This window comes from Vombatus ursinus, unplaced genomic scaffold, assembly GCF_900497805.2.
Source record: "Vombatus ursinus unplaced genomic scaffold, bare-nosed wombat genome assembly UNPS02014784.1, whole genome shotgun sequence".
Lineage (NCBI taxonomy): Eukaryota > Metazoa > Chordata > Mammalia > Diprotodontia > Vombatidae > Vombatus > Vombatus ursinus.
In genome coordinates this window covers 8,545,941-8,573,349 of record NW_020954562.1, presented here as the reverse complement: position 1 = coordinate 8,573,349, position 27,409 = coordinate 8,545,941, and the positions used below count along the sequence as shown (strand labels likewise).

General features: G+C 39.2%; 1 protein-coding gene across 1 annotated transcript in view; it reads right to left on the bottom strand.

The window, feature by feature from the left end:
• ARHGAP10 (Rho GTPase activating protein 10) overlaps positions 1-27,409 on the bottom strand; it is a 381,695-nt gene that overhangs the window by 73,496 nt on the left and 280,790 nt on the right. The window contains exon 19 of the mRNA XM_027866797.1: positions 11,254-11,404. Coding sequence (XP_027722598.1) covers positions 11,254-11,404 — 151 coding nt within the window. The remainder of the gene's footprint in view (positions 1-11,253; positions 11,405-27,409) is intronic.

Below are 27,409 nucleotides of genomic sequence, written 5' to 3'. Positions count from 1 at the left end.
AGCACCTTGAATTCTATAATGAGTGTTCAAGCAATATGTTACACGATATCAGATGGTAACAAAACCCCACTTGCTAATTTCTTGTTATGTCTGTGCAATTTGGTAATGTTTACAGAGAGGAGGAATTTATTTCAAAATGCAGAAGCTAAGTTTTCCCTCTTACCCCACCTTTGGATGGGACAGTAGATAGAGTGAGTTCTGGATCTGGATTCAATAAAACCTGAGTTCAACTCCCATCTCTGTCATTCAATAGCTATATGACCTAGGACAAGCTAACTGAGTTTCAGTCAACTCCCTAGGACAGGGGAGGGGAACCTGTGGCCTTCTAGGTCCTTGGGTGCGGCCTTTTGACTGAGTCCACGTTTTACAGAACAAATCCTTTTATTAAGGGGATCTGTTCTGTGAAATCTGGATTCAGTCAAAGGGCCACACTTGAGGACCTAGAGGGCCACCGTGTGGCTTTGAGGCTGTAGGTTCCCCACCCCTGCCCTAGGACTTAGCTACTAAGTCACAGACAGGTTGCAATCTGCCCAGGTGAAGAAGTTTTCCCTCACTGATAAAATCATAGATTCTTTAGAAATTTGTGATTTATGTGGCTGAAACATAAGCAAAAAATTCATTCTACCTCCACTTGCATTCCCTAGATATTGGGGAGACTTGCAATGAATACTTATATCTTAAAAGAAGCTTATATCTTAAAAGAAGAGGTTCTAGAGATACACAATTGTGGTATGTACAAACATTACATGCATATGAAATTTTCTTCTAGTCATGTCACCTCTAGTTATGCTTACCCATTAAAAACAAAAGAATATAATGAGAATGGGATGTGAAGAAATCCTGTTATCTCTTTTACTGGCTCACATACTGTTAAACATCTATTTGGGTGGCTCCATAAATAATCTTTTACAATAACAGACAATCAGTTTCTCCTCTGCTCTGGAATTTGGAAGAATATTAAACACTATATCAAACTGAACTAGATGGTATCTATGGAAATGGGGATTCAATTCAATTCAGCCAGAATTCCTTAGGCATTTAATTTAAGCCAGAAATTATGCTAGATGCTGCAGGATTCCAACAAAAAAAAAAAATGAAATCTCTGTCCCTACAAGGGGCTTACATTCTACTGGACAAGATGAACAAATACAAAAGCTATGCAAAGTTACTCTTCATATTTATAAAGTTTTATATTTATATCATCATGTAAACAAGGTTTCTATTTAAATCATAATACAAAATTTATATTTATTAAAAAAAAATTCAAGGAGTGGAGCAGAACACTAACAAATGGTGGGGTTGGAAGAGGTGTTGGCCAAGAGGGGCCATTTAAGCAGTCTTGAAGGGAACCAGGTAGAGATGAGAAAGAACAGCACCACAGGGAGCAGGCCCAGCCAACAGAAATGCACGGAGGCAGGAGAGGGAATGCTGCGTATGAGGAACAGCAAGCAGATCACTTTGGTTGGGATATAGAAAGCATGAGGAACAATGACAGGAAATCAATCTAGCAAAGTAATTAGGAGTCAGATTATAAAGGGCTTTAAATGCCAAAGAGGAGCACGTATTATATCCAAGAAAAAACATGGAGCCACTGAAGCTTCATGAGCAGGAGAATGAAAAAAAAAAAAAAGAACAAAATATAAGTGATTTCACTAAAGATTTAACAACTGCTATACTATGGTAAATACACCCAATTATGCTAACTAAGTGAGTTCACATTAACCAGCAATAATAATCTTTGGGCTAGTCACAATATTCCCTAAATTCTTAATAATTGCCTAATCTCCATTTACAAAGAAAATCAATATTCTATCAGAAAGTGCTATAAATTAATATTCAAACATCCATTAAGAGCCTTCATCAAAGACAGAAACAGTTACTTTGATCCAACCAAGTTGCTGGACACCATTTTTTTTAAACATAAAAGTTCTTGGGGCTGCTCAGTGGTGCAGTGGATAGAGCACCAGCCCTGGAGTCAGGAGGACCTGAGTTCAAATCTGGCCTCAGACACTTGACACTAGCTATGTGACCCTGGGCAAGTCACTTAACCTCATTGCCTAGCCAAAAAAAAAAAAACAAAAACAAAAATAAAAGTTCTAGATGCAAGAATAAAAATCATAACTACTCCCTTTTTTTTCTTTTCCATTTAAAACTGTTTCTGTTGTTCTTCATAGAAAGCCAAAAATCATACTGAAGCTTATATGGAAAAACAAGCTGGCAAAACTGCTAAAGGGTATGGTTAAAAAGAAAACTGATGAAGGGGGTCATGAGTTCCTCAGCTTTCAAACGTGCTATAAAACCATCTGTTACCGGGAGAAATAGATCAATGAATAGAAATTGATATACCAGACACCCAACTAAATATATACAAAAGATCAGGGTTTGACAAGGTTTGGGAAAAAAATTAGGGAAAATATTCATTATTTAACAAATGCATTTAGACTGCATGCCATTTCGACAGTGAAGGAAATTGGACCCACACCTTGTGCCATATATTCAAGTTAATTACAATTAAATGGAAGAAAATGGAATGCAGTATTTCTTGACTGTTATGGGGTAATGAATTTTTTGAAATTCAAGAATAGAAAAAATTACTAGGAATAAGATAGATCTACCAAAATGTATTTTTTTCACTTCACACAAATAAAGATATTTAGACAAAAAAAGAAAGACTGCTTTAGCAAAGTATTTATGGCAGGTTGAACAAATTAAAAACTTGATATTTAAAATACTTGAGGAATTATCAAAACCTCAGTATCTACAACTCATAGTTGAAAGACATGAATAGAATTTTCAAAAGAGAAAAAATAATTTATTAATATACACTTGAAATAATGTTCCACTTCATCACTATAATCACAGAGATGAAAATTAAGATAACTTCAATATATCATCTCAGATCCATCAAATTGGCAAAAATAATATCAATGGAACTCGATGGCAGGATTGGAGAAAAATAGGTATACATATTCAGTGTTAGTGTCATAAATTCTAGACTCTGGAGAGCAATATGGCTATACAAAGTAAAACTAATGAAAGGGATTGTACCCTTTGACTTAATATTTCTACTATTGGAAACACGATCTATCAATGTTAATCAGAAACAACTGCAAAGAAAAATGTCTTTCCCTAGTGCATTATATATAATTGCAAATAAAGTCAACAAGCATTTATTAAGTGCTTACCATGTGGCAAGAACTAAGGTAAGTGCTGGGAATACAAAGACACAATCCCTATCCTCCAGGGGCTTATATTCTAATGGAGGAGATACCATGTCAACAACACATATGAATATAGTATGGAAATTGGAGGCAATCTTAGAGGAAAGGCTGGAAAGGGCTATGGGAAATGCTTCTTATGGAAGGTAGGATTTGAGCTGAGTCTTGAAGAAAGTCAGGGAAGCCAGGAAGTGAAGATAAGGAGAGAAAGATTTCTAGACATAGGGGACAGCCAATTAAAAGACAAGTAGTCAAGAGATGAAATGGTGTTTGAAAGGAACAGCAAAAAAGCCAGTGTCATTGGATCACAGAATATATGGAAAGAAGTAAAGTGTAAGAATAGAAGGATTGGATCCCATCAGCCTTGGTATACCACCTCATCAGCACTCTGCCTCTCCTAATTGGAGGATGGGGACTTGAACTCCAAACCTCCACTTAAGGAGAGAGACCAGCGAGAATGTCTCCTTTCTCACTTGTATGCACTACTTGAGAACTTCTCTGATGGACTACTCCATCATGCCCACTATGCTGGGATTACCTCTCTCCACTTTTCTGCTTTCTTCAGTGTGTTGTCTTCCTACATTTGATTTTAAGTTCCTTGAGGGCAGCGATTGTCTTTCTTTTTCTATATTTGTTTCCCTAGCACTTAGCACAGTGGATGGCACATAGTAGGTCCTTAATAAATGTTAACTGACTTAACTAACTAGGAAAGAGCCAGAAAGTAAAGGGCTTTAAAAACCAGAAGTTTTTTCTATTTACCCTGAAGATAACAGGAGTTTACTGAGCAGGGGAATGACCCGATCAGACCTGGTTTTTAGGAGGATCAGTTTAGCAGCTAAGTGGAAGCTGGCGTGGAGCAGGGAAATGAATAGTAGGAATTGTAGTCCTCTAAGCATGAGGTGATGAGCTCCTTCACTAGTGGCAGTTGTCTGAGTAGTAGTAGTAGCAGTAGAAACAGCATCTATATAATAATACTTACATGTGCCAGGCACTGCACTAAGTATTTTGCAAATATTATTTTATTTAATTCTTACAACAACCCTGCGAGGTAGGTGCAATTAATATCCCCATTTTTACAGTTGAAGAAACTGAGGCAAACAGAGGTTAGGCAATTTATCCAAGGTCACAAAGTAAGCGAGGTGGAATTTCAACTTAGGTCTTCCTGACTCCAGGCCCAGCCCTCTAGCCACTGTGCCACCCAGCTGCCTCTAAGGAGAGAAATGTGTGTATATGACATGTGGTAAAGGCAAAATTGGAAGATTTGAAAAATATTCGATATTTGGGGGAAGGGGAGTGAGGAACAGAAGAAGATGTCTTGGTTGTAAATATGGGTAACTGGGAGGATGATGGTGCCTTCATCAGTAACTTCAGAAGGAGTGGGGAGAAATATAATGAGTTTAATTTGAGATATGTTGAGTTTAAGTATGAAAAGAGATGAAAAGGTTTGGAACAACCATAATACAACAGTGAGTCAAATTGCAGAAACAAAAAAAAAAAAAAACTGGAAACAATCTAAATGCCTAACAATATGGCAATGGTTAAGTAGGGTGTGTTAATGTCATGGCTCGCTATATAGGAATTAAAATGGACAAATAGGAGGAATAAAAAGATCTAAGAAGATCTTTATGAAAAAAGAACCACAAGAATGGAACACATTTTAACTACACTCACTGGAGGAAAGGAGAAACAGAGTGGACCAAAAATCCAGTTGAGGACTTAGAAAGAGAAACAAAAAAAAAACTATTATGATAATTTATGTATTAAACTTAAGTAAATTAAATATAGTCATTAATTAAGTAAAGTTGTTTGAATTAGTATTTGATATTGCCATTTTGTTTTTAAAAAGAAAAAAAAAAACTGTTTCAGATTCAGGACTTCCAAGTCACTAAGTAGTGCTCATAGTCTGCTACTTGCCTTGGCTGGTAAACAGTTGAAGGGTGATTCCTAAAATTTCCTAATGATTCTCTAAGCTTTTGTCAATCCAAGATGAATAAATCCAAGGTGCTTTTTTAAATGGCCTACTGTTCTCTTCTTCATATAGGATCATCAGATTCTGCTCACTTTCATGTTTTTCAGAACCAAAATACATTCCACAAGCAAATCACTTCATAAATACTGAGTTTTTGACAGAAAAAAAATCTCAAAATCTCACCCATTATTTGCCCTCAGAGCATAGTAGGATATATACCTACTATTTATTTATAAACATATTTGTGACATAATATATTTCCTGGATTTCACAGACCTAAGCCTTGAAGAAGGCTCCCTAATCCTCAGCTTGGACCATTTTCAGTAAGAGATGGTATTCCAGTGTAAATTTGTCTCGTGGACACAAAGTACACAATGGACACAATCTAATAAAGACAATTATAACACATTGTCTAATTAACTCAAATTAGTAAACACAAATGATTTTTTCCTAGCCTCAAAAAAATACTAAAAAAAATATAGTAAAACAGCTGTTGGAAAACTTTGGGTTGATTAGATTGGTAGACAATTAGACTATTAGAAAATACATTTAAGGCCTAGTTGGCAAAAAATAAATTTTTAAATATTTTCATGACTAATTACTACTAAGCAGAGTTTTGTGTCCTCCTAAGTGATAGCCTTAAGCTAGTTTTCTATATCTCCTCTTAACAAATCTTGATCAAATTTCAAATCTCCATTTGCTACTTTTTTTTCTTTCCTAACTGGTCTTCTTAATATCTATTCCTGATGATAATGAGGGGAATAGAAGAAATTTTCATTTATATATATTTTTTCCTCTTTTAATGATTTATCATTTACCCTTCCACAAAAGTTCCATTCCAACATTTCACTGTGGTGTGAAGGCAACTCTGGGTTCTTAAAGGCTATTTAGATGGAACACAATCCCTGTTATAAGAGTTCACCAAGCAAGAATGGCTTCAAATACAGACTCCCCAAAAGACAAACTATGTCTCTGCTGTCCCACGATCAAACTAGTAAGAACAGAGAAGGTTACTATTATATTGGCTACTACATAAAGAGTTTTTTGGCTGTGATAATATAAAATAGACAAAAATACAAAATGTCCATTGGTCCTCTGTAGTCCCTTTCCACCCCTGCAGTAATGGTGGCACAAAGGCAAAAAACAAGGAGCTAAGACGGATGCTATGGTTCTTAAACCATCTACAAACACCCATGACATTTTTAACACGGATGATCTTTCTCCAACAGCCAAGAAGTTGACATCTCTGCCCAGAAGGACTGAATCACACTCAGATTAACATGTTCACTACGAATGAAACCCAAAGTTGTAACTAAGTGACCAGATGGCTCCCAAGTCCTCCTCAGACAGGAAGATAAAGAAGGGGGTGGAATTGGTTTACATTGTGCAAGTAGAAAGCCAACCAAAAACAGCATTTGTTAGAACACTTGGCCACCTTGCCCTTCAATGTTAATAACAATGGCAGGCAAACAGATCACAAAGAAGCCATACTGAAAGGTTCTCAGGAGCTCATTTACAAAATTTCTCAGACAGAAGATTCCAAAAGAATGGGGGCAAATGACAGAAAATGTCTTTACAGAATTGTTTTAAGTGACTTAAGGAAACATTAACAACTACTGAACTGAATAATTATTTTCTTACCTCCATAAAACTTGAGAATGGTCTATGTACCTTGATAAAAAAATTGAAACAGGAAGTTTTTTCTACAGCAAACAATATATAACAGTCACACAACTGACTCAGAGGTACAGACAACATAATTATGACCTTACTATACCTACTGCTTATTGATTTATTAAAAACAATCTGGCTTGGTATAGGCTCCTCCTAAAAGCATCTCCTATGTATGTAAATTTGATAGTCAAGTCAACAAGGATTTAAGTGCCTACTATGTGTCAGGCACTGTACTAAGTGCTGGAAATACAAAGAAAGACCAAAACAGTCCCTGCCCTCAAGGGGCTTTCTGACTACAGAGAATTTTATTTAATCAGTCACTGAATACAGACCTCAATCAAGGAGTCAAACAGGTAGATATACGCTATTCTAACATGGGCGAGCGTCACGGAAGATGTCCTATAGAGAGTCCAAAAAATAAAGAGGGATGTTTAATCAAAAGCTAGGATCTCAAAATTGTCTGATTTGTAGATGATACTGTACTGCAGTGGTTTGCAATTTCCTTCTCCAGCTCATTTTACAGATGAGGAAACTGAGGCAAACAGGGTAAAGTGACATGCCTAGGGTCACACAGCTAGTAAGTATCTGAAGTCAAATTTGAACTCAAGAAGATGAGTCTTCCTGACTCCAGGCTCAGTCCTCTATCCACTGCACCGCCTAGCTGCCCTACTTACACTGGCACCCTCAAATTATTTTTAAAATAAGAAAAAACCATAAAAGAAGGCCTCCAGTACACTGGATGTGTCTTTTGTGAAGAAATAATTGCATGAAGATATCAACAAAGGAAGCCTAAAAAAGATCTATAGAAAAATTTCAATCTTCATCCCTCATACTTGGGCCACAGAACCACGAAAATATCTATGCATAACATGCAGCAACTCGATAAGGAATTCTGGTAATTAAGAGGCATAAAAGACAATTAATAGTATAAACACTCATCTAGGATCTCTAGATTACCAATTGTCCTCCTGAATGACTCAAAACCTAGCTCTGGCACAGTGAATATAGAAATAGCCTATGTGATCTAAAACGAAAGAGTTTGAAAATGATTTCTCTTCATTTCATATTGTAATTCATTACTTTATTTTAACATCCTTTCATGTCAAAGAGAGAGATGGCTCCATTGCCAAAACAATGGAAAGAGAGATCATAGGCTAGGCTGGCTCTAGCAATAATTTTGCAAGTTACTGTGCCTGTCTGGCCTCAATTTCTTCATCTGGCAAAATGACCCCCTCTCATAATACCGTCTGTCAAGGAGGGCCAATAAAATGATTACAAAGCTTAACAAAGCAAAAAAAAAAAAAAGTAGAACAAATACCAACTAAATAATAAAAATGCCAAGAGAGATTCAAGTAGATAAATATTTGGCAACAGTTTTCTTTCTTTGAAACAAAATTACCTTATTGTTAGAAAAGTGATATCACCTGAAAATAAGAATATTTGTGGTTGGACACAGATCTGAAACATTGCCACAGGAAACATGCGGACCACTTCCACAATGAAGACATTGGCCTGGTCTGCCAGATGGCACTGGCTTCACGCTGCTGGATCATTTTTTCATATCTCTGTCAATCTGTACATCAGTGCACATTCATATGTGTATGTATGTGTGTGTATCAGATTAGGTCCTGCTCAATACTGTCCCAAATACTTAAAACATATGGCTTTAAGAGTAGATAACATTGCATTGTTACTGATATTCTTGTGTTTGGTGCCACTCTCATAAAAATATATCTACTCAAGGCAGAATCACTTGCATGTCGTCTCCATCATTAATTTCTTTTGAGCCCTCCTATGACCCAACTTCTGATTGTAATATTCCTCCCCCCAATAAATATAAGTTTAAATTACTCTTTCCCTCAAAAGCTAATATTTTAAAATGTTTACCAGTGTTGGATAGAAATGAAAACTGAAGAATACCAAGCAGTTAATTATTAAAAATTAGCATTGAAAATTTTAATTTAATTATTTTTAGTTTTCAACATTCACTTCCATAAGATTGACTTTTAAATTGTCTCCCCCTCTTTCTCCTCCCCCCGGCCCAAGATGGCACACAATCTGAAAAAGGCTCTACTTATACATTCATATTAAGCACAGTTGCCCATTAGTCATGATGTAAAGAACAATTAGAACTAATGGGAGGAACTAGGGGTACAAAGCAATAAAATAAAAAATAAAAAAAAGGAAAAAGAGAGCAAATAGTATGTTTCCATCTGCATTCAGACTCCTAAGTTCTTTCTCTGGATGTGGATAGCAATGCTGGTTTGTTTTTTTTTTAAGGCAGCTAGGTGGCACAGTGAATAAAGTGCCAGGCCTGGAATCAGGAAGACCTGAGTTCAAATCCAGCCTCAGACACTAACTAGCTGTGTGACCCTGTGCAAGTCACTTAACCCTGCTTGCCTCAGTTTCATCATCTGCAAAACGAGCTGAAGAAGGAAATGGCAAACCACTCCAGTATATTTGCCAACAAAACTTCAAATGGGATCATGAAGAGTTGAACTTGATTAAAACAACTGAACAGCAACAACAAATGCTATCTTTTTTTAAAAAAAATTTTTTTTTTAACTTTTAAAAGCTTCCAACGTTCCAGGCAGACCATCTATGAAACATCCATGCAAGGACAGAGTTACATAGGATGAGAAGGCATGGACAGATTGTGATCTGCATCCATTGAAGGAAATACACACATTGGTAAGATTATGGATCCAGTGACACACAACTGTTAAGTATTATTCTTCTGGAAAATCAAGACTTGGCAGTAATGCTCCCACCCTTTAAAATATCCTATTTATCCTTGCTTAAGCTAACTGCTGAAAACACAGCAGCATCTCATCTCCCCAGGATGTGAAAGCAAAGAAGATGTGTTGAGTTCTCTTGAAGACACGCCACAGAGCCAGCTGTCTCACCCAGTAATATCGAAGGCTTTTGTAACTCGTGTTTGTTGCAGGGATGGCAAGTTTTGCATCTTCAGTAAAATGGAGACAGGTGATTAAATAGAGCTTTACTGTGAAGTCCAATAATAACAGAGTGGTTTTCATCCTCAGCCCTTCCTACCCTTGAACAGCAATCAAATATTTTCATAGTCACATGAGCTCAGAGTCTTGAAAATATGAAAAACAGTATCAGAAAGGTAGGAAGTAGAACATCAATGAAATTGAAGACTAATTACCCATCTAAGAAAAACACTTCAGAGGGCTGCTAAAAACAGACCTGCACACAAAACCATCACAGCCCTTTCTGGGAATGAATAAGAGGTACAGGGTACTATGCATACAATATCCTACTGACCATCGAGTTTTGACAGTCAGAAACAATGAATTTCTGACCACGGCAGTCAGGAGTCCATCCTGGATCTATGTTTCATAGAAGAGGCCAAAAAAGACCATATGGCTTAACTAGAGATATCCAAGGAGGCAAGAAGGAGGGACAACAAAAGAAGGACGTTGGGGCAACCCACAGAGTCTTTCACAATGAGGCCGTAGCAGATAACTCTGAACACTTAACATGTGTATTACAGGAGAAATTCCTTTAAGGTATGAATCAAGACTACAGGGCCAGTGAGATCCCTTCTAACTCTCAAACTCCGTGATTCTGCTTCTTCCGTCTTCAGAAAAGACCAGAACAATAACGCTCTACTCCATTATGCTTAATGCAAATAAAGTGCAGCAGCAGCAGTGTTTTCCTGCGGGCTGAGCGATTTATAAGAAGACAAAGAGATGCAGGTAAAATGGCATCAGACAGAAAACACACAGGAGTTCCCACACTGATGAAATCAAATATTCAAAGTATCAAAATAACGGTGATCAACTCCTTTCATCCACATAACTGTAATATTGAACTGAAGCCTGAAATGAAGCATTAGGCTTCATATTAAAGATCTGCTTGAATTCCAGTTGTCTCTGATACTGAGTACTGTGTGACCCTAGGTAAATCGCTTTCCCTATCTGTGCCTATTTCCTTATTTGCAAAATAAGATGAACTATGTGATCTCTGAGGCCCCTTCCAGCCGGAGGTGAAAATCAGATCATTCATTCTACTTCTTTCTCCATTTATCTCTTGGCTGTGCAATCTCAATAGAGATCACGTGCCTCTCGTCCAAAAAAAGAAATCTAAATAATCTCTGGAAAAAAAAAGAAAGGAAAGAAGGAAATTAGGAAGGAAGGAAGGAGGGAGGGAGGAATGGAAGAAGGAGGGAAGAAAGGAAGAAAAGGAGAGCGATAAGATGGCCCTAATTTTCCCCACTCCTTTCTATTAAGTAATTTCCTAATATGACAAGAGTGGGATGAGGAGAGACAGAAAGAAACAAAAATACACAGAAAGGAAAATCGCTAGGGATGGCCATAATGACCAAACAATCTGCAGTGTTACCAAGCAATATGATGACCATCTTACCATCTTCCAGCTCAAGACAAAGATTGTACACAGCTACAGGTCTCTTATTACGCTGCCCCTGTCTCTTTGATTGCCTTGGTGGAGCATTCGGAGGAGACGTTGACATGGAGACTGGCTCAGGGAGGGTGGCATCAGGCATGGTCCTGAAAATCTATGATCAAAAACATAAAAGACACTGATTATTTACCCCGAACCTGTATGTAATTCAACTGTAAGCCATCATCAAACAACATTTGTTTTGGATTTCATTCAAGGGGAGGCCAAGCCAACAACAATCCACTCCTTCAAGTTTTGGGAATTTGCCTTGGGTCTTCCTTAAAGAAGGAAACAAAAATAAAAATCCTATTCAATTAAAATTAAACAAGCAAAAGCAATATGTGCACATTAACTGTTCTTCAAAGAAATTGACCCCAAATCTAAACGTGTACCATATTTTTGCTATCTATGGGAAAGTCCCATTTCCCTTTTCCAAAAAGAAATAAATTGAATAATTCAGTTGTAAGAGTTTATCAACTAATTTGATGAGTATACTTCCCTCCCCTATAAAATATGGACATGACCACTGGCTCTTTGTTGAGAGGACAAGTCCTCTGGGTCTGCCCAAAAGAATAATTGATTGGACTTTTAGGAAGAGGCCTTTCATCAGAGGAGCCATCTCTCTGTGTCTGTCTATAAAAGAAAGCTGGGAGGAGGCCAATGAACTCTTCTGCTTTCTCTGGACAGGAAAAAGGGGAAGAGAGAGTGAGCAGTTTAGGAAGTTCATTTTTACAGGCCATTGCAAAAGGCTGTGTCCTCACACAAAAAAAATCCATCCTACTGAGAGCCCTAGCTAACCAATTTTAGGGGCACCAGCCAACTGGAAATCAATTAGGAGTTTGCCTTTTAGTAAGGTGCCATACTCTGCAAGTATGCCCATACTCTTTATGGTAAAAGGTCAATCAATCAATCAATAAGTACATATTAAGGACCTACTAAGTGCGAGGTACCCATGGATTCAAATACAAAGAATAAAACAATGTCTGCTCCCAAAGAGCTTACATTCTATCGTAGAGTTAATTGGAGAACTCCCCTGTGCAGCACTCCTTATACTTAAGCACACTAATATTACAACATTTTATTTACAATATACGTTGATTTCAGAGCCTCCATCTTGATTTTAGTTAGAGGATTATTCCTCAAAATTAGTCACATTTTAAAATTAGCCTGTTCTTAGGAAATTTCCCCACTTAAGTTCATCTTCACTTTTATTAGACATTATTTTAAATTGTGCACACTTCATTAATCCACTTGAGAGGCAGCAGAGAGTAGCATAAAGGATACTTGCCATACAGTTAGGTCCTTAATTCCAATTCATACAGGCTGCACGGAACCTCACAGTGCCCCAGATAATTCTCTAATATTATAAAATTGTAGGGAGTTTCCTCACCAGAAGTTCCCTAATTGCCAATGAAATCACAAGCCCAGTTCCCACCCCACACAACCCCTTTCTCCCCCCTAAAAAATTTATCCATTTAAAACTCAAAGATGAATCAAGTAAATTCCTCCTTCAGCATTTTCCCTCGTGTTTATGAACTCTACAATTTTAGTGCCGTGATTTATCTCTAATCTCATTCCTTCCTCAACATAGCAACATTAATTAAAACATGATGTTTCTTTGCTTGACAATTCTTTGGAGAAAAAAAGCAAAGCTGTACTCTCAAGAGAAGTGTTCTAGACACAGATGATTGATAATGAAACATCAGTGGCTCCCAGAAACTAGAGCTGGGAAGCCTTCTGGCCCACAGAGCTTTGCAAAGAACAGCCTTGAACCTTGAAAAGATTTCAGTCTTCAATGGAGAACACTGTGTAATCACATATTTAAGACGACCACACAACAGATACTGCATTTCCTCAAGAGCAAACATTCCTCAGGTGGTAGCAGAAGATGGCCAACTGGTGGCAAACATGCCATAAATGCAGAACTCTGCATTCAAGGCCTTGAATGGAAAGGTTCTTGCACTAGAACAAATGTATACAAGTCAATCAAGAAAGCTGCCCTGTAATAAACGAGCAAGGACTATTGTTCACAGACAGCAGATAACAAACATAACAACCGGCAGCCTCGGAAAACTTGCTGCATAAAATCTATCACGCCCAAATAAATATAAAATATTATTTCAACAGAAGGTATTTGCAAATAGTACCATACTGCCCCCTTATGTGTCAACTCATTAAGAATGGTTTAAATTTCTGTGGACAAATATTTGCTGGTGAAAAATTAATTTGGGACTCCAACTGCTAGCCCAACACCATATTTCCAGGGAATCTGTTGGCGTATGCATCAGTTCAGCTCTCTGGTAAATAGCAACCTACTTAACAATCTCAAAGGTTCTCTGCTGCCTCGGCTGCTGTCCGCAGCTGTATTTATTCCTTTCCGCCCCTGATCAAATTGAAGAAGGTTTGAGAAGAAACAATTAAGAAAGTAATTAGGTGAAGAGAAGAGTGCTGGGGAAAGAAACAGGAGGAGGAGATGTGGCAGGTAAAGGATGTGCTAAAAGGAAAATCTTGCTGGGACTATGATTTGTTGACATTCGAAATATCTCCTTGTTTCATCTGTTCTTGATCCTCTACAAATGAGACAGCACGTCTTGGGTAACATTTTCAGGAGAAACTAAATAATCCACAACACAAAAGTGAAAACATTAGAAAAATCATAACCAAAAAGGACTACCACTGGATTCTCTCTCCCTAGAAAGCCAATTCTCCACTAAAATAGCACTCAGGAACTGGAGTGATTGAGTCTTCAAAGGTCATGCTTACAACGCACAAACACTGGTTGAACCTGCCAATGAGAAAAGCTTTGAGAAAGTGACACTATGTCGCCTGTCAGAGGACCGAGCCTCTACGGAGGCTCATCACCAGGATGGCTACAAAGTCACACTGAGTCTCCCAGGCCCCCTTCACAGGCACTGAGGAGGGTTGTAAGCCTGAAAACCAACCATCCAATGAAACTAGTTATCTTTCAGAGGCAGTGGGCTGCAGTGAGTAGAGAGACTGGCTTTCGGGTCAAGTCCTTCCTTTGACACACTCTGCTCACATGAGCATAGGCAAGCTAGTCAACTCGTCAGTCCCCAAGACACAGCTACAGAATGCGAATAATCACAAAGAGGGCGCTGACATACATTGGCAGAAGAATGTGTGTGTGTGTGTGTGTGTGTGTGTGTGCGCGCGCACGCGCGCGTGCATGTGTGTGTGCATATAGAGGGAGGGAAGGAGAGAGATAGATGTGTGTATTACACATATATATGTATCGGTGCATATAAATACTCATATATACATATATAACATGTACATTTTATATATTCTATATTATATGTATATACACATACACAGAGAGGAATCTATGTTACATAATACATATGTATATGTGTATAAGAATATTCATACACATACATACATATATACACACACATATAAAACACATATGATAAGGTAGAAAGGAATGTTTGAGGCAGATGGAGCAAGCAGGATGAAGGATGTGAGATATGAGGTAAGATGCAGGATGTGACCAGTCAGAAAAGGGATCAAGAAGAGTATGCCTTGAAGCCCCCCACCATGGACACAAAGCACCCCGCAACTATGTGACATTCCAGAACAGCGCTCCCCCCCTTTCCTGTTCTCTTCCATATCTATATAGACTATGTGTCATTCCAGAGCAGCGCTCTCCTTCCCCTCTCTTGTTCCCCCTTAAACTGTAGTAGCTTCCTCCCCCCACCCCCATCTTCTTAGACTATATACAGACCAGACACATAACCTGGCTCAATGCTCTGTCTCCAGGGAGACAGGGAACAGGGCCCATTGAGCACATCACCCCAATAAATGCCTTTCTTTAACTTGGAGACAGTCTGAGCAACTTCATTCAAGACACTGGAACCCATGCATCTATTCCTTATCATTCGAGTGCACCCCAACATTTTAGGGTGCCCATGAGCCCCAACACATATGTTTTATACGGTTCTATATGGGGAAATATGTGTGTTATATAATACATACATATATATTCATAGGTACAGCTATAACATGTTTTATATATTTATATATGTATATATTGAAAGAAATGATTATTTCTCTCTTGTATTAATAACTAATTACTTAAGAAGGACCAAGGTTTTCCCCCTTATCTACTTCCTCATCCAGAAATCAACCAATGTGTGAAATCTTTCTCCAAGACTTACCTAGGCTATGATCTAAAAGAAATTCTAAGTTTAGGCTAATGGGTGGATTCTTTCTCATTGGGTTTATTCAGACACATCTTGGGAAATGTGGACTTTCCCTCTTGTTAGACAGGTGATATGGAAATTGATGTCTCTTTGACCAAGACTTGGGTGATCAAAGTCACTTACCTCAAGACCCTTTTTGGAATATAACCCACCTCTCATTATAATATTCATTCTCTCATTAATTGTTAACCAATCAGAGTTGATTAACCACCCTCAGGAACACCCACCCTTTGAAGGGCATATAAACTGTAAACCTACTGCCATGAGGGGTGGTATTTGGCATTCAAGAGTATCACTGACTTCTTTTATTAATAACATGCTAGCCTTATTAATAAAATCATTAAATTACTCAAAAATATCTCTCTCAAACTTTTTAAACATCACACTACATATAGAGGGTGAAATATGTATGTTATAGAATACATGTGTATATGTGTATATAAACATGTATGAAATACAACAGACACACAATACATGCATATATAACACATACAATATGTATGTGTGTGTATATTCCTAAAGTATTGAAGAGGATAACAGTGGCATTACCATATGGAGACAAATCACCTCATGATCCACCACCCTGAAGGGCAATTCCAAGACTGCAAAGCCAGACTGTTGGAGCAGAATAATCAGGTATAAAGCTAATGAATTCCTGCTTGGAGTTCACAGGATCACAGATTCAGAGCTGCCAGAGACCTCAGACCATGCTGTCTAACCTCCTCATTAGAAGGTACCTGAGTTCTATTTCAGAGATCTGTCACCTCACTGCAAGGATTTAGGGCATTTTGGATCATCTCTAGTTCAGAGCTCCAGGCTCAGCCCAAAATGGACGGATCTCTCAAAAAGTCACTTGTTTGAAGGTCCTCCACATTTCACTGGATACATGTCAATGCTAAAACACTGAAAAATAATATTCAAAGAATCAGAACTAGACTGAAGCAATCTCCTTTCCCTTCTCAATCTCTAATTAGGTGAAAGGGGTTTTTTTTCCCCTCAAAAAAATAAACACACAAAAAAACTAGATACCAGTGACTCCTTTCACTTCCCACAACAAACGTGAAATTTTATCAGTCACTCAAATGGCTAAGATGGCATCAAGATAAATTCTAGTAACAAATTACAGATGCTAAGTTTGTCCAGAAATTCATTCCTTCTCCTCACTTTGTTCACACATGAACTTCACCACCTCCTCCTCACCCCACCCCCGACAAAAAGAAATCTGATAGCTCTGCCCCTCCCCTGATAGGTAAACAGGAATTTTAATAGAAAGCAATGATTCATTTAGCTTTTAAATAAACCCTCAATTTACTTCCACAAGGATGGTTTCCCGGTAGCATAGTCAATGTCCCTTCCTATCATGCCAAAACCTCACCTGGAGAAGTCCTGATCCTAGGAGGTCAGGAGAAAGGTGTGAAAAATATTTTTTCTTAGTAATCAGTATCTTGTAGACCCACTCAGTGCTTCTCCTCCAGTCCCACCCTTTCCCCTCCCAGCCCCATTCTGTCAAAGTTCAGTTTTGATAATGAGATTACATTGAGTCTTATCCTGGTCAAACCCCAACAAAAGCCAGAATTAATTTAATCAAAGGTATAGAAGCTCCACTGTGTTCTGCTCAAGCTTAGGGGAGATAGCCCAAGGCTGGGGGTAGAATGATAGAAGAGGGATTGTTCCTCTGTCGGTGGGTAGAATGATGGTGGGGTGATATCAGCCCCTGTTAAAAGGTATATAAACTTGGTACCCCAACCCCCAAAGTGAGCTAGTTCTGGACTGTAACTCCCATGCAATGCCTGTGTGTCACTAGCTTGAGAGAAATTAAAAACATGGACATAACCTAATTCATTTGTCTCTTTCTTAGAACAAACTCTGGTATGGAGGTTGACAAAGGCAATGACAATAGGATCCTGGGAACATGGGATATGTGGGGGGGTTCCTCCTGGGGATAACTGTCCCTCACCATAGCTGACCAAGGGGCAAAGGTCATAAGGAAATGGAGAATGTTGTCTAGAATGTCAAGGAGTCCAATCCAAGTAAAGCAGCCGGCGGCAAATAATTTTAAGCAAGCATTTCTTCATTTCAGTAACAGTAAGCATGTCAATAAGCAGTTTGGTTTGTTTTGCTTTTTTTTTTTTTTAAAGGCCAGTTCTTAGCAAAATAAATTTCTATTACCCATTTTAGACCTAAGAATTATCTATCAATGGTCAAGCCAAGAATTACACATAAATTCTTTTTTCAATCTTCTTTAAATATGTGGGAATTTCAGAACACAATACTGACTGCAGCGCGCAGTTCTAAACTGAATTTTGTAACACAGGTAGAAATAGCCCAAGACATCGTCATTAATATGGGTTGATATCTAAGTTCCAAAGTTATGTTTTATGTATTTGTGGCCAAAATTATGCTTTGGGGTCAGTTCTACTCTCCCAGAGCTGCCTTTGTTGGTTTGGTTTTTTTTTTTGTTTTTTTTTTTTGAAACATACATAATTTTGAATCATATCCTTTTTTGAATTAAATGATCAAGCCACAACACAACCTTTTATAAAAAGATTTGACCTCTCTTCTGCCTCCTGAGACTGAAAGCCAAACCTGAAGCTCATCCTATTCTCTTGGAATCGCTATGATTCATATGCCATCTTTTAAGATGGCACAGATCTGTGCTCTCTCTAAAACATTTCTTTGGACACAGGCATACCCATCTCCTGTGTCTGCCTCCTTCTCTCTGATAGCTGGTCTTTCATATTAGCTGTATTCCTGTGTGGATACACTTATCTTAAGCATCACTAGGTATCAGAGGCTGTGTATTCAAGGCACATCTTTTCATGTTGTGTATAAATGTTATGCTCCATCTACATACTAAAGAGCAAGAGAATCGCAAACCAGACAGCCAAGAAAAAAATATTCCTGGAGCTCTAGCATAGGGCATCCACTGAGGAAGAAAAGGTTATTCACATCTACTCCTAGCAGCGTTAACAGACAGAAATCTGGCCCCTTTGTGAGATGCCATAAATTCTACAAGTTCAACAAAACAGGTAACATCTCTTTATAGAACGCCAAGACAGGATCTATATGATTCAGCCATAATTTTAAATATTTTCTTCAAGCAGGCCCTGTAGTTTAAAGTGCCCACCAGTGAGGCAAATGCCCTAAGGCCCAGAGAAGCAAACAAGGGGGCTTCTGCTTGTCACTACTGGAAGAACTGGGGTGCTGTTGTCAGTCATGAGTGGATGCCCTAGTCACTATCACCACTTCCCCCAACCCAACTTGACATACGTGCCTCAGGTCTCCTATTACTCTTTCCTGGCTTATTATGTTCTACTGAGATAGACGGAGAGCAAAGGTGAGCCAGACCTAGCAGAGGCCCAGAACTAGACACCAGGTTTCGCACTTCTGTGATTGAACTCATCCAGAACCAAAGTCTCAGATCATGCCCTTAATCTGCAGAAACATACACAATTTTGAATCATTCCTTTTTTGAATTAAATGATTAAAAGATTCATACACTCAGCCGTCACCTCTAAGAAGACCATCCCTCGGGCACCAAATCTCTTACCATCAGAGCCTCACTTAAGAATAAGGCCTCCAACTCCAGACCCAAACTCCTATCTTTCAATGCTACCCTCTGCCTTCAGAAGACCTGGCAGGGTGGGATCCAGGGTGGGGTACAGGGGTTGGCTCTAGCCAATTGTTAAATTTTCAGTGTGACTATTTACACCTCATAAATCCACCAACACTACAAATCAAAGTTTGATTTATTGTTTTATTGATTGTCTAGTCTAGAGGTCTGCAAACTATGTTGAGGGCTAGGGCTAATGTCTGCTTTTGAAAGGTCTGGCAAGGTAAAAATAAATGGGTTTTTTTTTACATTTGTAAATATTTATTGTATTGAAAAAAATGCAAAAACTAGTCTTTGCTCACCGACTATATAAAAATAGTTAGAGGGTTAGATTTGGCCTGGAGGCCACAACAAGCTCAAGCCTTGGTCTAGACTTAAGAAAGTGATAGAAGAAATATTAGTAATACATATTAAAATTAAAAGTGTGATGCAAACTTTCAAGGAGCTGGTTGTTAAACATTTATAAGCATATCGCTGGTGGGATGTACAATCACATGGGAATCCTATCCTATGGCTACAGACCGCTTCATCTCCTAACCCCAGTGAATCAGGGTAGTCAGTTTATTTAAAAAATAAAATAAAATAATAAAACACCTTCTTCAAGCACCATTTCCTACTCTCCCATCCTATAATGCCCATTTTAATCATTAACAGGGATTTTTTTTTTTTGCCTTTCCTTGTATCCCCAGATTTTAGCCCAGTACTTAGGATACTGAATAACTGCTAATTGACTGAATTTCTCAAAACAATACTTGTATAAAATGCAAGCCCCTTTGCGGGCAGGGCCTTTGTTTTTGTATGTCTAATACCCAGCACATATCAGGTGCTTTGGATTTGGATAAACGCTTTGGATTAGTTCCTTTCCTCTAAGACCTTTTCCTCTTTTGCAGCCGTTGCACCATATACTTGAAATACTCTTTAGACACCTCTAAAAATTCCTAGCTTTCCTGCCTTCAAGGCTCCCTTCCTTACAGAAGACTTTTCTCATTAGGCACCCAGTTGTTAGTGCCTTCTCTCTCCTAATATTACTTTATATTTATCTATATCCATTCTGTATACTCCAGTAGACCATGTTTGTTTGGAGCAGGGAATATTTCATTTTGTCTTTTTATCCCCGACCCAGCACATAATCAGTACTTAATAAGCTTTTGTTCAATTGAATCGTATTTCTACCCAAGAATACTCACCCAATTCCCAAAAATTGGTTCTCTCTAATAATAGTATACCTCAGTTAGGTTGTTGCTGTTCAGTTATTTTTTAGTTGTGTCCAATTCTTTGTGACCCCATTTGGGGTGTTCGAGGCAAAGACACTGGAGTAGTTTGCCATTTTCTTCTCTAGCTCATTTCACAGATGAGGAAACTGAGGCAAACAGGGTTAAGTGACTTGCCCAGGATCACACAGCTAGGAAGTGTTTGAGGCCAGATTTGAACTCAGGAAGAAGAGTCTTCCTGACTCCAGTCCCAGCACTCCATCCACTGAGCCACCTAGCTACCCCTATAACTTGTTTCATAACATGAGTGGCACTATTATGGCCAGACACAGGTGTAACTTAAATTGGATTAAATTACTGAAAGTCATGCTGACTCAGTGAGCCATTAGTTCCCAGGCCTGTTTGTTAATCAGTGTCGGGGGCAGGTGTCACCCATGCCTCTGTCATGTAGTCAAGAAGTCCCCTACCTAAATGTACCTGAAAATTGTCTCAAACTTGCTACCTGGGGGAAGGTCTGAAATGCAAAGGCCCAACTTCTTTTGCTGACCCTGATCTAGTTATCCTTCTCTCATTATGAAAGTTATCAATAAAATCAGGCCCCACCTTGAAGTCAACGCTGATCTCCAGTAACCAGCCTGTCCATGTGTTGCTACCTTGATGTACTTATGATAAATTTCTAAAAAAATTTTCCTTTCAACAAAATGCATTTCTCTTCCTGGTTGACTTTAGGAAGAGGAAAAGAAGAGAAAGGGAGGGAAATGGAAGAAACTGAACAGGCAAGATGTGAAATTTTCAGCCTCCTTTACAGAAAAGAATGATAGAATAATTACTGAATACTATTTTCAGCTCCCGGGTCTCCAACTCACCAACACTGTGCAGCACCACTTGGAGAAGTTTTGACTTGCTAAGTATGATGCAATGCAATCACTTTAAGAAATAATGATCTGATTCCATTTACTAGTTCAACCTCAGAACTCCAGGATAACCTCAGGGTTTAGCTAAAGTGTGCATTGCTCTTATGGAGCTTTCCACAATTATCTTTGGTTGAATTAGCAGCACTGTGGGCACATTCTCCATCAGACTGCCTGCAGATCTAATGAAGAGGGTTTAGCTAAAATAACTACCTTGGACTCCAAATGAATGAACTGACTTTGCTCTGGTTCAATAGTAACTTCAATAGAACAGGTTCTCTCTCTGCCAACACAGATTACAATCCCTCCAGAACTCAGTAAAGGCTCTTCATGGATTGCTGTGGCACAAAATTCATAACCTTGTGCCTATCTTGTGGTTAAGTCCTCTTCAAACATATTAGGCTGGCCATTGGACAACCAACCTAGTCTCTTCTCCGTTGGCTCTTTCACAGGCATCACAGTCACGTCATAGATCTAAAGTTGGAAGCCATAGTCCAAGCTGTTCATTTTACAGATGAGGAAACTGAGGCCTAAGAAAGCGGCTTGCCCAAGATTACATAGAGGGGAAGTATCAGCGGCTAGATTTGAACCTAGGTTCTCTGACTCCAAAGTCAGTGCTCTTTCCATTGCACTAAGATGGCATTTGAACTATGCCGTAAAGGATGTGTTGGATTCCAACATGCAGATATTGGCATCAGTGGGCAGAAGCACATTCCAAGTATGTTGATGGTATGGGTTGTTGTGGTTTCAGTTGTGTCCAACTCTTAGTGATCCCATCTGGGGTTTTCTTGGCAAAGACACTGAAAAGATTTGCCATTTCCTTCGCCAGCTCATTTGACAAATGAGGAAACTGAGGCAAACAGGGTTAAGTGACTTGCCCAGGATCACACAGCTAATAAGTGTTTGAGGCTGTATTTGAAGTCAGGAAGACTCCTCTTCCTGACTCTAGGCCCAGCACTCTATCCACTGGGCCATCTCAGAAAGTGGAAATTTTGGCATATGTTTGAGGAATGGTGAACAGAGTTTCTGGCTCAATAGCTTTAGAAATAGGAGGCAGCTAGGTGGCACATTGGATAGAGTAGTGGGTTCAGAGTCACAAAGACCTGAGTTCAAATCTAGCCTCAGAAAATTCCTAGCTGTGTAACTTCGGGCAAGTCCCTTAACCTCTGTTTGCCTATGGATTGGTTCTCCCCTGCAGAAGGAAACAGCAAACCATTCCAATATCTTTGCCAAGAAAAATTCATGGACAGAGGTCAACAGGGTCACAAAGAGTTGGACATGACAAAGACTGAACAACAGGCTTTAAAAATATATTGGTTTTGAGTTATAGTTCAGTGAAAAAAAAACAAAAACAGAACTTTAAAGGTAGATAGGACCATAGAAATCTTCTAGTCAAATCCTTATAGTTTAAGCTAAAGAAGTTTAAGCCAATGGATCCACAAGCCTTTCCAACACCTGTCTGGAGTTGCTTCAGAAGGTACTGAATTCTCTCTGCTCCTTTTAGAGAAAGGGGTAGATCTGAATCTCACCAAGGGCTTGCCTGACTCCTGCCTCCTGTTCCTTTTCAGTCTCAGAGGCTGTAAATTCAATTAGTCACACCCTATTAGAGGTGCCAGCTCACTTTTGCCTCTAGGCAATATAATGCCCTTCAGGTCAATGTGATCCCATTTTCTGTTGGTTTACAATATCAAATGAAAAGTTACCATCACAGTAGCCTAGAGCCCCCAGTTAGGAACATTTGTAACATTTAGACAGAAGTTTGGCTTTCCACTCCAATTTAAATTTTTGTGTGCCTACAGCTCCTCCTTAGCTAGCCTTTCTTTATTTGAGGCAAAATTAAGATACAGGAAACTTTCAGGTAAAGGAAATGAATGGAGTATATTATAGTGTCTATTACTGGATAGGCACAGGGAGGGGAATTTGGAGAAAGCACAGATCTTTTGGTGGAAACGTCCTCAGTACTTCAATAAATGAACACAAGCTATAGCTTCAGTTAGAATCCTCTGTCCCAAGATGCCTGTAGAGTCTGCGGCTACAGTAGTTCAAGCTTTCAGTTTCTCCTTTCATCTATGGGCCCACCCTGTGCTGCCAATCCTTTCCGGTATACCTCTTACGTTCTGTATGGATCTAGGGGAGGGGTGGGTGCCATCTCCTCCCTACCTCTTCTCAGTTGGCTCTCTCATGGGCTGTTTCTCAGTCGGACAACTAAAATTTATTAAAGGCTCAATGTGTGTCCAGTACAATGTTAAGTGCTGGTCATACAAAGAAAGGCAAAAAACAAAAACAAACAAACAAACAAACAAAAAAAACCAGCCCCTTCTCTGAAGGGGTTCATAGCCTAAGAGCAGAGAAGAATGTTTCTCTTTTAAAAACTCCCAGCCATGACTCAAGTCCCCATTTGCCTCAAAAATCATGACCGTTTCAAACTGTTCTCAGGGCTGTACAGGAAATGTTTGTCTGTCAGCTTTCAAACCATTCTTATATATTTATCAAGTGCCTACTATGTGCTGGGTACTGCGCTAAGTGTTGGTTCAAAGAAGATAGGTTACTGGCCCAAGACTGACAGGGCTGGGATGTAAATCCAAGACTCATACCAGCCCAAGGCTCTTCTCTCTCTCTCCGCCATCTTGTTGCATTTGACTTTTTCTTTTTGAGTTCCTCTTAAAATTCCTTCCTCCACTCCATGGCCTACTTTCTGTCCTCCATGCCTTCTTACAGGCACCCCCTAACATGAGGCCTTTCCTGATCTGCCTAATTATTACTGCTCTCCCTCCCACTTAAAATTATTACAGTAAATATACTTTGCAATTACTTAAGTAACAGCAATAGTAACAACAACAATAATAACAGCTGGCATTTATGAAGTGCCTTCTAGGTACCCAGTGCTAAGGGCCTTACAAGGATCCTCTCATTGATCCTTACAACATCTCTGGGAGGAAGGTACAGTTCTGAACAAGAATCCCAGCAGAGGAGGAATTCCTGTCTCCTTACAGGGAAGGCCTGGTCCATTGCAAAAGGATGAAGCATAGGTCCTACTTGAGAGGACAAATCATACTTTTTTTCTCTTTAGATATTCTAAATTAAAGATGAGGGCATAGAGGTTCTTGGGGGCCGTGCCAACACGGTACAAGCTCCAGTAGGTCCAACCAACTTAGAAAGATGTGTGGTCCTGGTAACAGGCAGCGCCTATTGGCCAGTTTAGCTAAATAGGGGTTCAACCCTTGTGGCTTAATCATCAAGAAATTTGTTGCCATGGTGATCCAACAAAATAAAGGTTGTCCCAAAAATCTTAGTGCAGGTTTTAAGTTATTAAAGGAAAATTTATAAGCTACCAAAAAAAATGAGACTGACAAAAATTTATCTACGCTGTGAACATGGCTGATGTCACTTTATAGGAAGTTAGAACTTAGGGAGGATAAAAATGTTAAATGAAACTTCTGGGGATAGGCCAATTTAAATAAGCTTGATATAGGGAGACCTAGAACTAGGTTTAAGCAAAGCCAATTTCAACTCTTGCCTCAGACATTTCCCCAGCTCTGTCTCAGAATCTAGGTTTCTTTATTTGGAAAAAGGGGGCTGGAAATACTTCTACTTTATTCCAGGAATTGAGGTACAACAACATAGCTGATAGAGGATCATTCTTGGAGCTATGAAGAGCTGGGTAAAGCTGGGTTTAGGGCCTGCCTCTGACATATACTATGAGACCATGAAATATACCAGCAGCTTAACTCTCAGATTCCAAGGCAACTCTCTAAGGCTCTTAGCTGAAGATAAGTTCCTGATCTGCATCAGTGGAAAATGTTTCCACACTAGGAATTTCCTATACCAAAGACCCCATGCCCTTCCCTCCCCACTCTCCTCTCAAAAACCTTACATCAGTTGTGGAACTCAAATGAGATAATGCACATGACGTACTTTACAAACCACTAAACACTATATAAATATCAACTATTATTCATATTAACAATATAGATGTTTTCAATCCAGTGACCGTTAGGCAGTTACAGTCAAGTCTTCCTTTAGGCTAAATCTGAGCAGTGACTTCTACTTCAGACATGTGCAAGCCTCCCATTAGGTCACACTCCAGTAACTCCCAGCTTATTCCTGACCCTATTCTAGGCCAGGATTTTAGAGCTTTCCTCCTTCTCCCTACTTAGTCATTTTCTCCCTTCTCTCAGGGTCCCAATCACACCCACACACACCCTTCTAGTTGTCACTCTCCACTTTGAAACGATTCTAATACAGGGCTCAGGAAAAATCCCTGCCCACATTTTTACAGTCTTCAGGCAAAGCTTTCTCCCCACCCCTCTCCACCTCAATATACCCAATATAGGCATGGCCATTCATCATGAGCCCTGACGTTCCTTCTGTCAGAATTGGACCGGCTCTAAGCCAGGAATACATAGGAATGCCCAAGCCAAAGAAACATGAAGCAGGAGCCGTGCCAGTCACTAAGCCTACAGAAGAACAGCACAAGCACCAAAGGTTAAAACATGTATTCTTGGCTCCCTCAGGAATCGGGAACTTGCTGATTCGGCTGATTCCGGAAGCTCTAGGCCATGTGCCAAGAAGGTGGCTTCCTCTCCAGAGAACATGCTCCAGCATCTGAGCATTTCCTGACACAAATGTTCCCAATCACAACTAACATGGAGCTGTCTCAGGTTCATTTGTTTCACTGGAAAAAAAAATCGGCATGTCAGGATAAAACACTGAGATCTCAGTGCTCAGACTGGAGTAGAAATCCTAAGATCCAATCCCTTCTGATAACTGTAACTAATTCTTTTTTTTTTTTTGAACTACGTGCATCAATGAGATCACGAAACAAAGTATTTATTTCCTTGCTACACAGTGAGTCACTTCAACCGTCCTGTTGCTATGTTCTGCACATATTTTATTTGTATGCTTCATGACAGTAAGGACAATAATAACTGACATTTACATAGTACTTTAAAGTTTACATACATTATCCTACAAGATACATCCTCCATCCATACATTGATGTAACAAAAAGTAGGTAGCTAGGTGGTCCAGTAGAATGAACACTGGGCCTGGAGTCAAGAAGACCAGAGTTCAAATTCGGCCTCATATACTTACTAGCTGTATGACCTTGGGCAAGTCACTTAAGCCTCTGTTTGCCTCAGTTTCCTCATCTGCAAAATAGGAGTAATAATAGCACTTATCTCCCAGGGTTATTGTGAGGATCAAATTAAGATAGTAGGCAATGAATAGTAGGCATTATACAAATGTTTTGTTGTTTAGTTGTTTCAGTTGCGTCCAACTCTTTGTGATCTCATTTGGAGTTTTCTTGGCAAAGATACTGGAGTGATTGGCCATTTCCTTCTCGAGCTCATTTGACAGAGGAGAAAACTGAGGTAAACAGGGGTAAATGACTTGCTCAGGGTCACACAGATAATAAGTGTCGAAGCTGGATTTGAACTCGTGAAGATGAATCTTCCTGACTCTAAGCCTAAAACTCTACCTACTGCACCATCCAGCAGCTGACTATATAAACATTAGTTATTATTCCTGAGGCAAGTTAGGTGGCACACTGGACACAATGCCAGACCTACAGTGTGGAAGACTCATCTTCCTGAGTTCAAATCTGGCCTCAGACACGTATTAGCTGTGTGACCCTGGGCAAGTCATTTAACCCTGTTGGCTTCAGTTTCCTCATCTGTAGAATGACCCGGAGAAGGAAATGGCAAACCACTCCAGCATCTCTGCCAAGAAAACCCCAAATGGGATAAAAAAGAGTGGGACACAACTGAACAACAACATTGTTATTGTTATTAAGAAAATTAATAAAGCCAGTTACTGAACTAGGCTCTGGGATTACAAAGACAAAAGATAAAATGGCATCTGCCCCCAAGGAGCTGGTATCCTAAAAATCTTAAACTCATCTCTGGATGACAAAGTCCAAGGGGCACCATATCTTCCTTTCTTCTCCAAGCTGTATAAAACTAAGGTTTCCCTCAATTACAGAACTCCACAGAATGGAATTTCCAAGTTCACTGAGGCACAGATTCATTCCAAGGAGCTGCACTTGCCCTCCCATACAGGAAGAACTGACTAAAAAAGCCTTTCGAAGTGTACAAAGTACTATGCATACAATATCTCATCTGAGCCTCCAGGCAGTCCTGTGAGGTTAGCAGGGTAACCCCC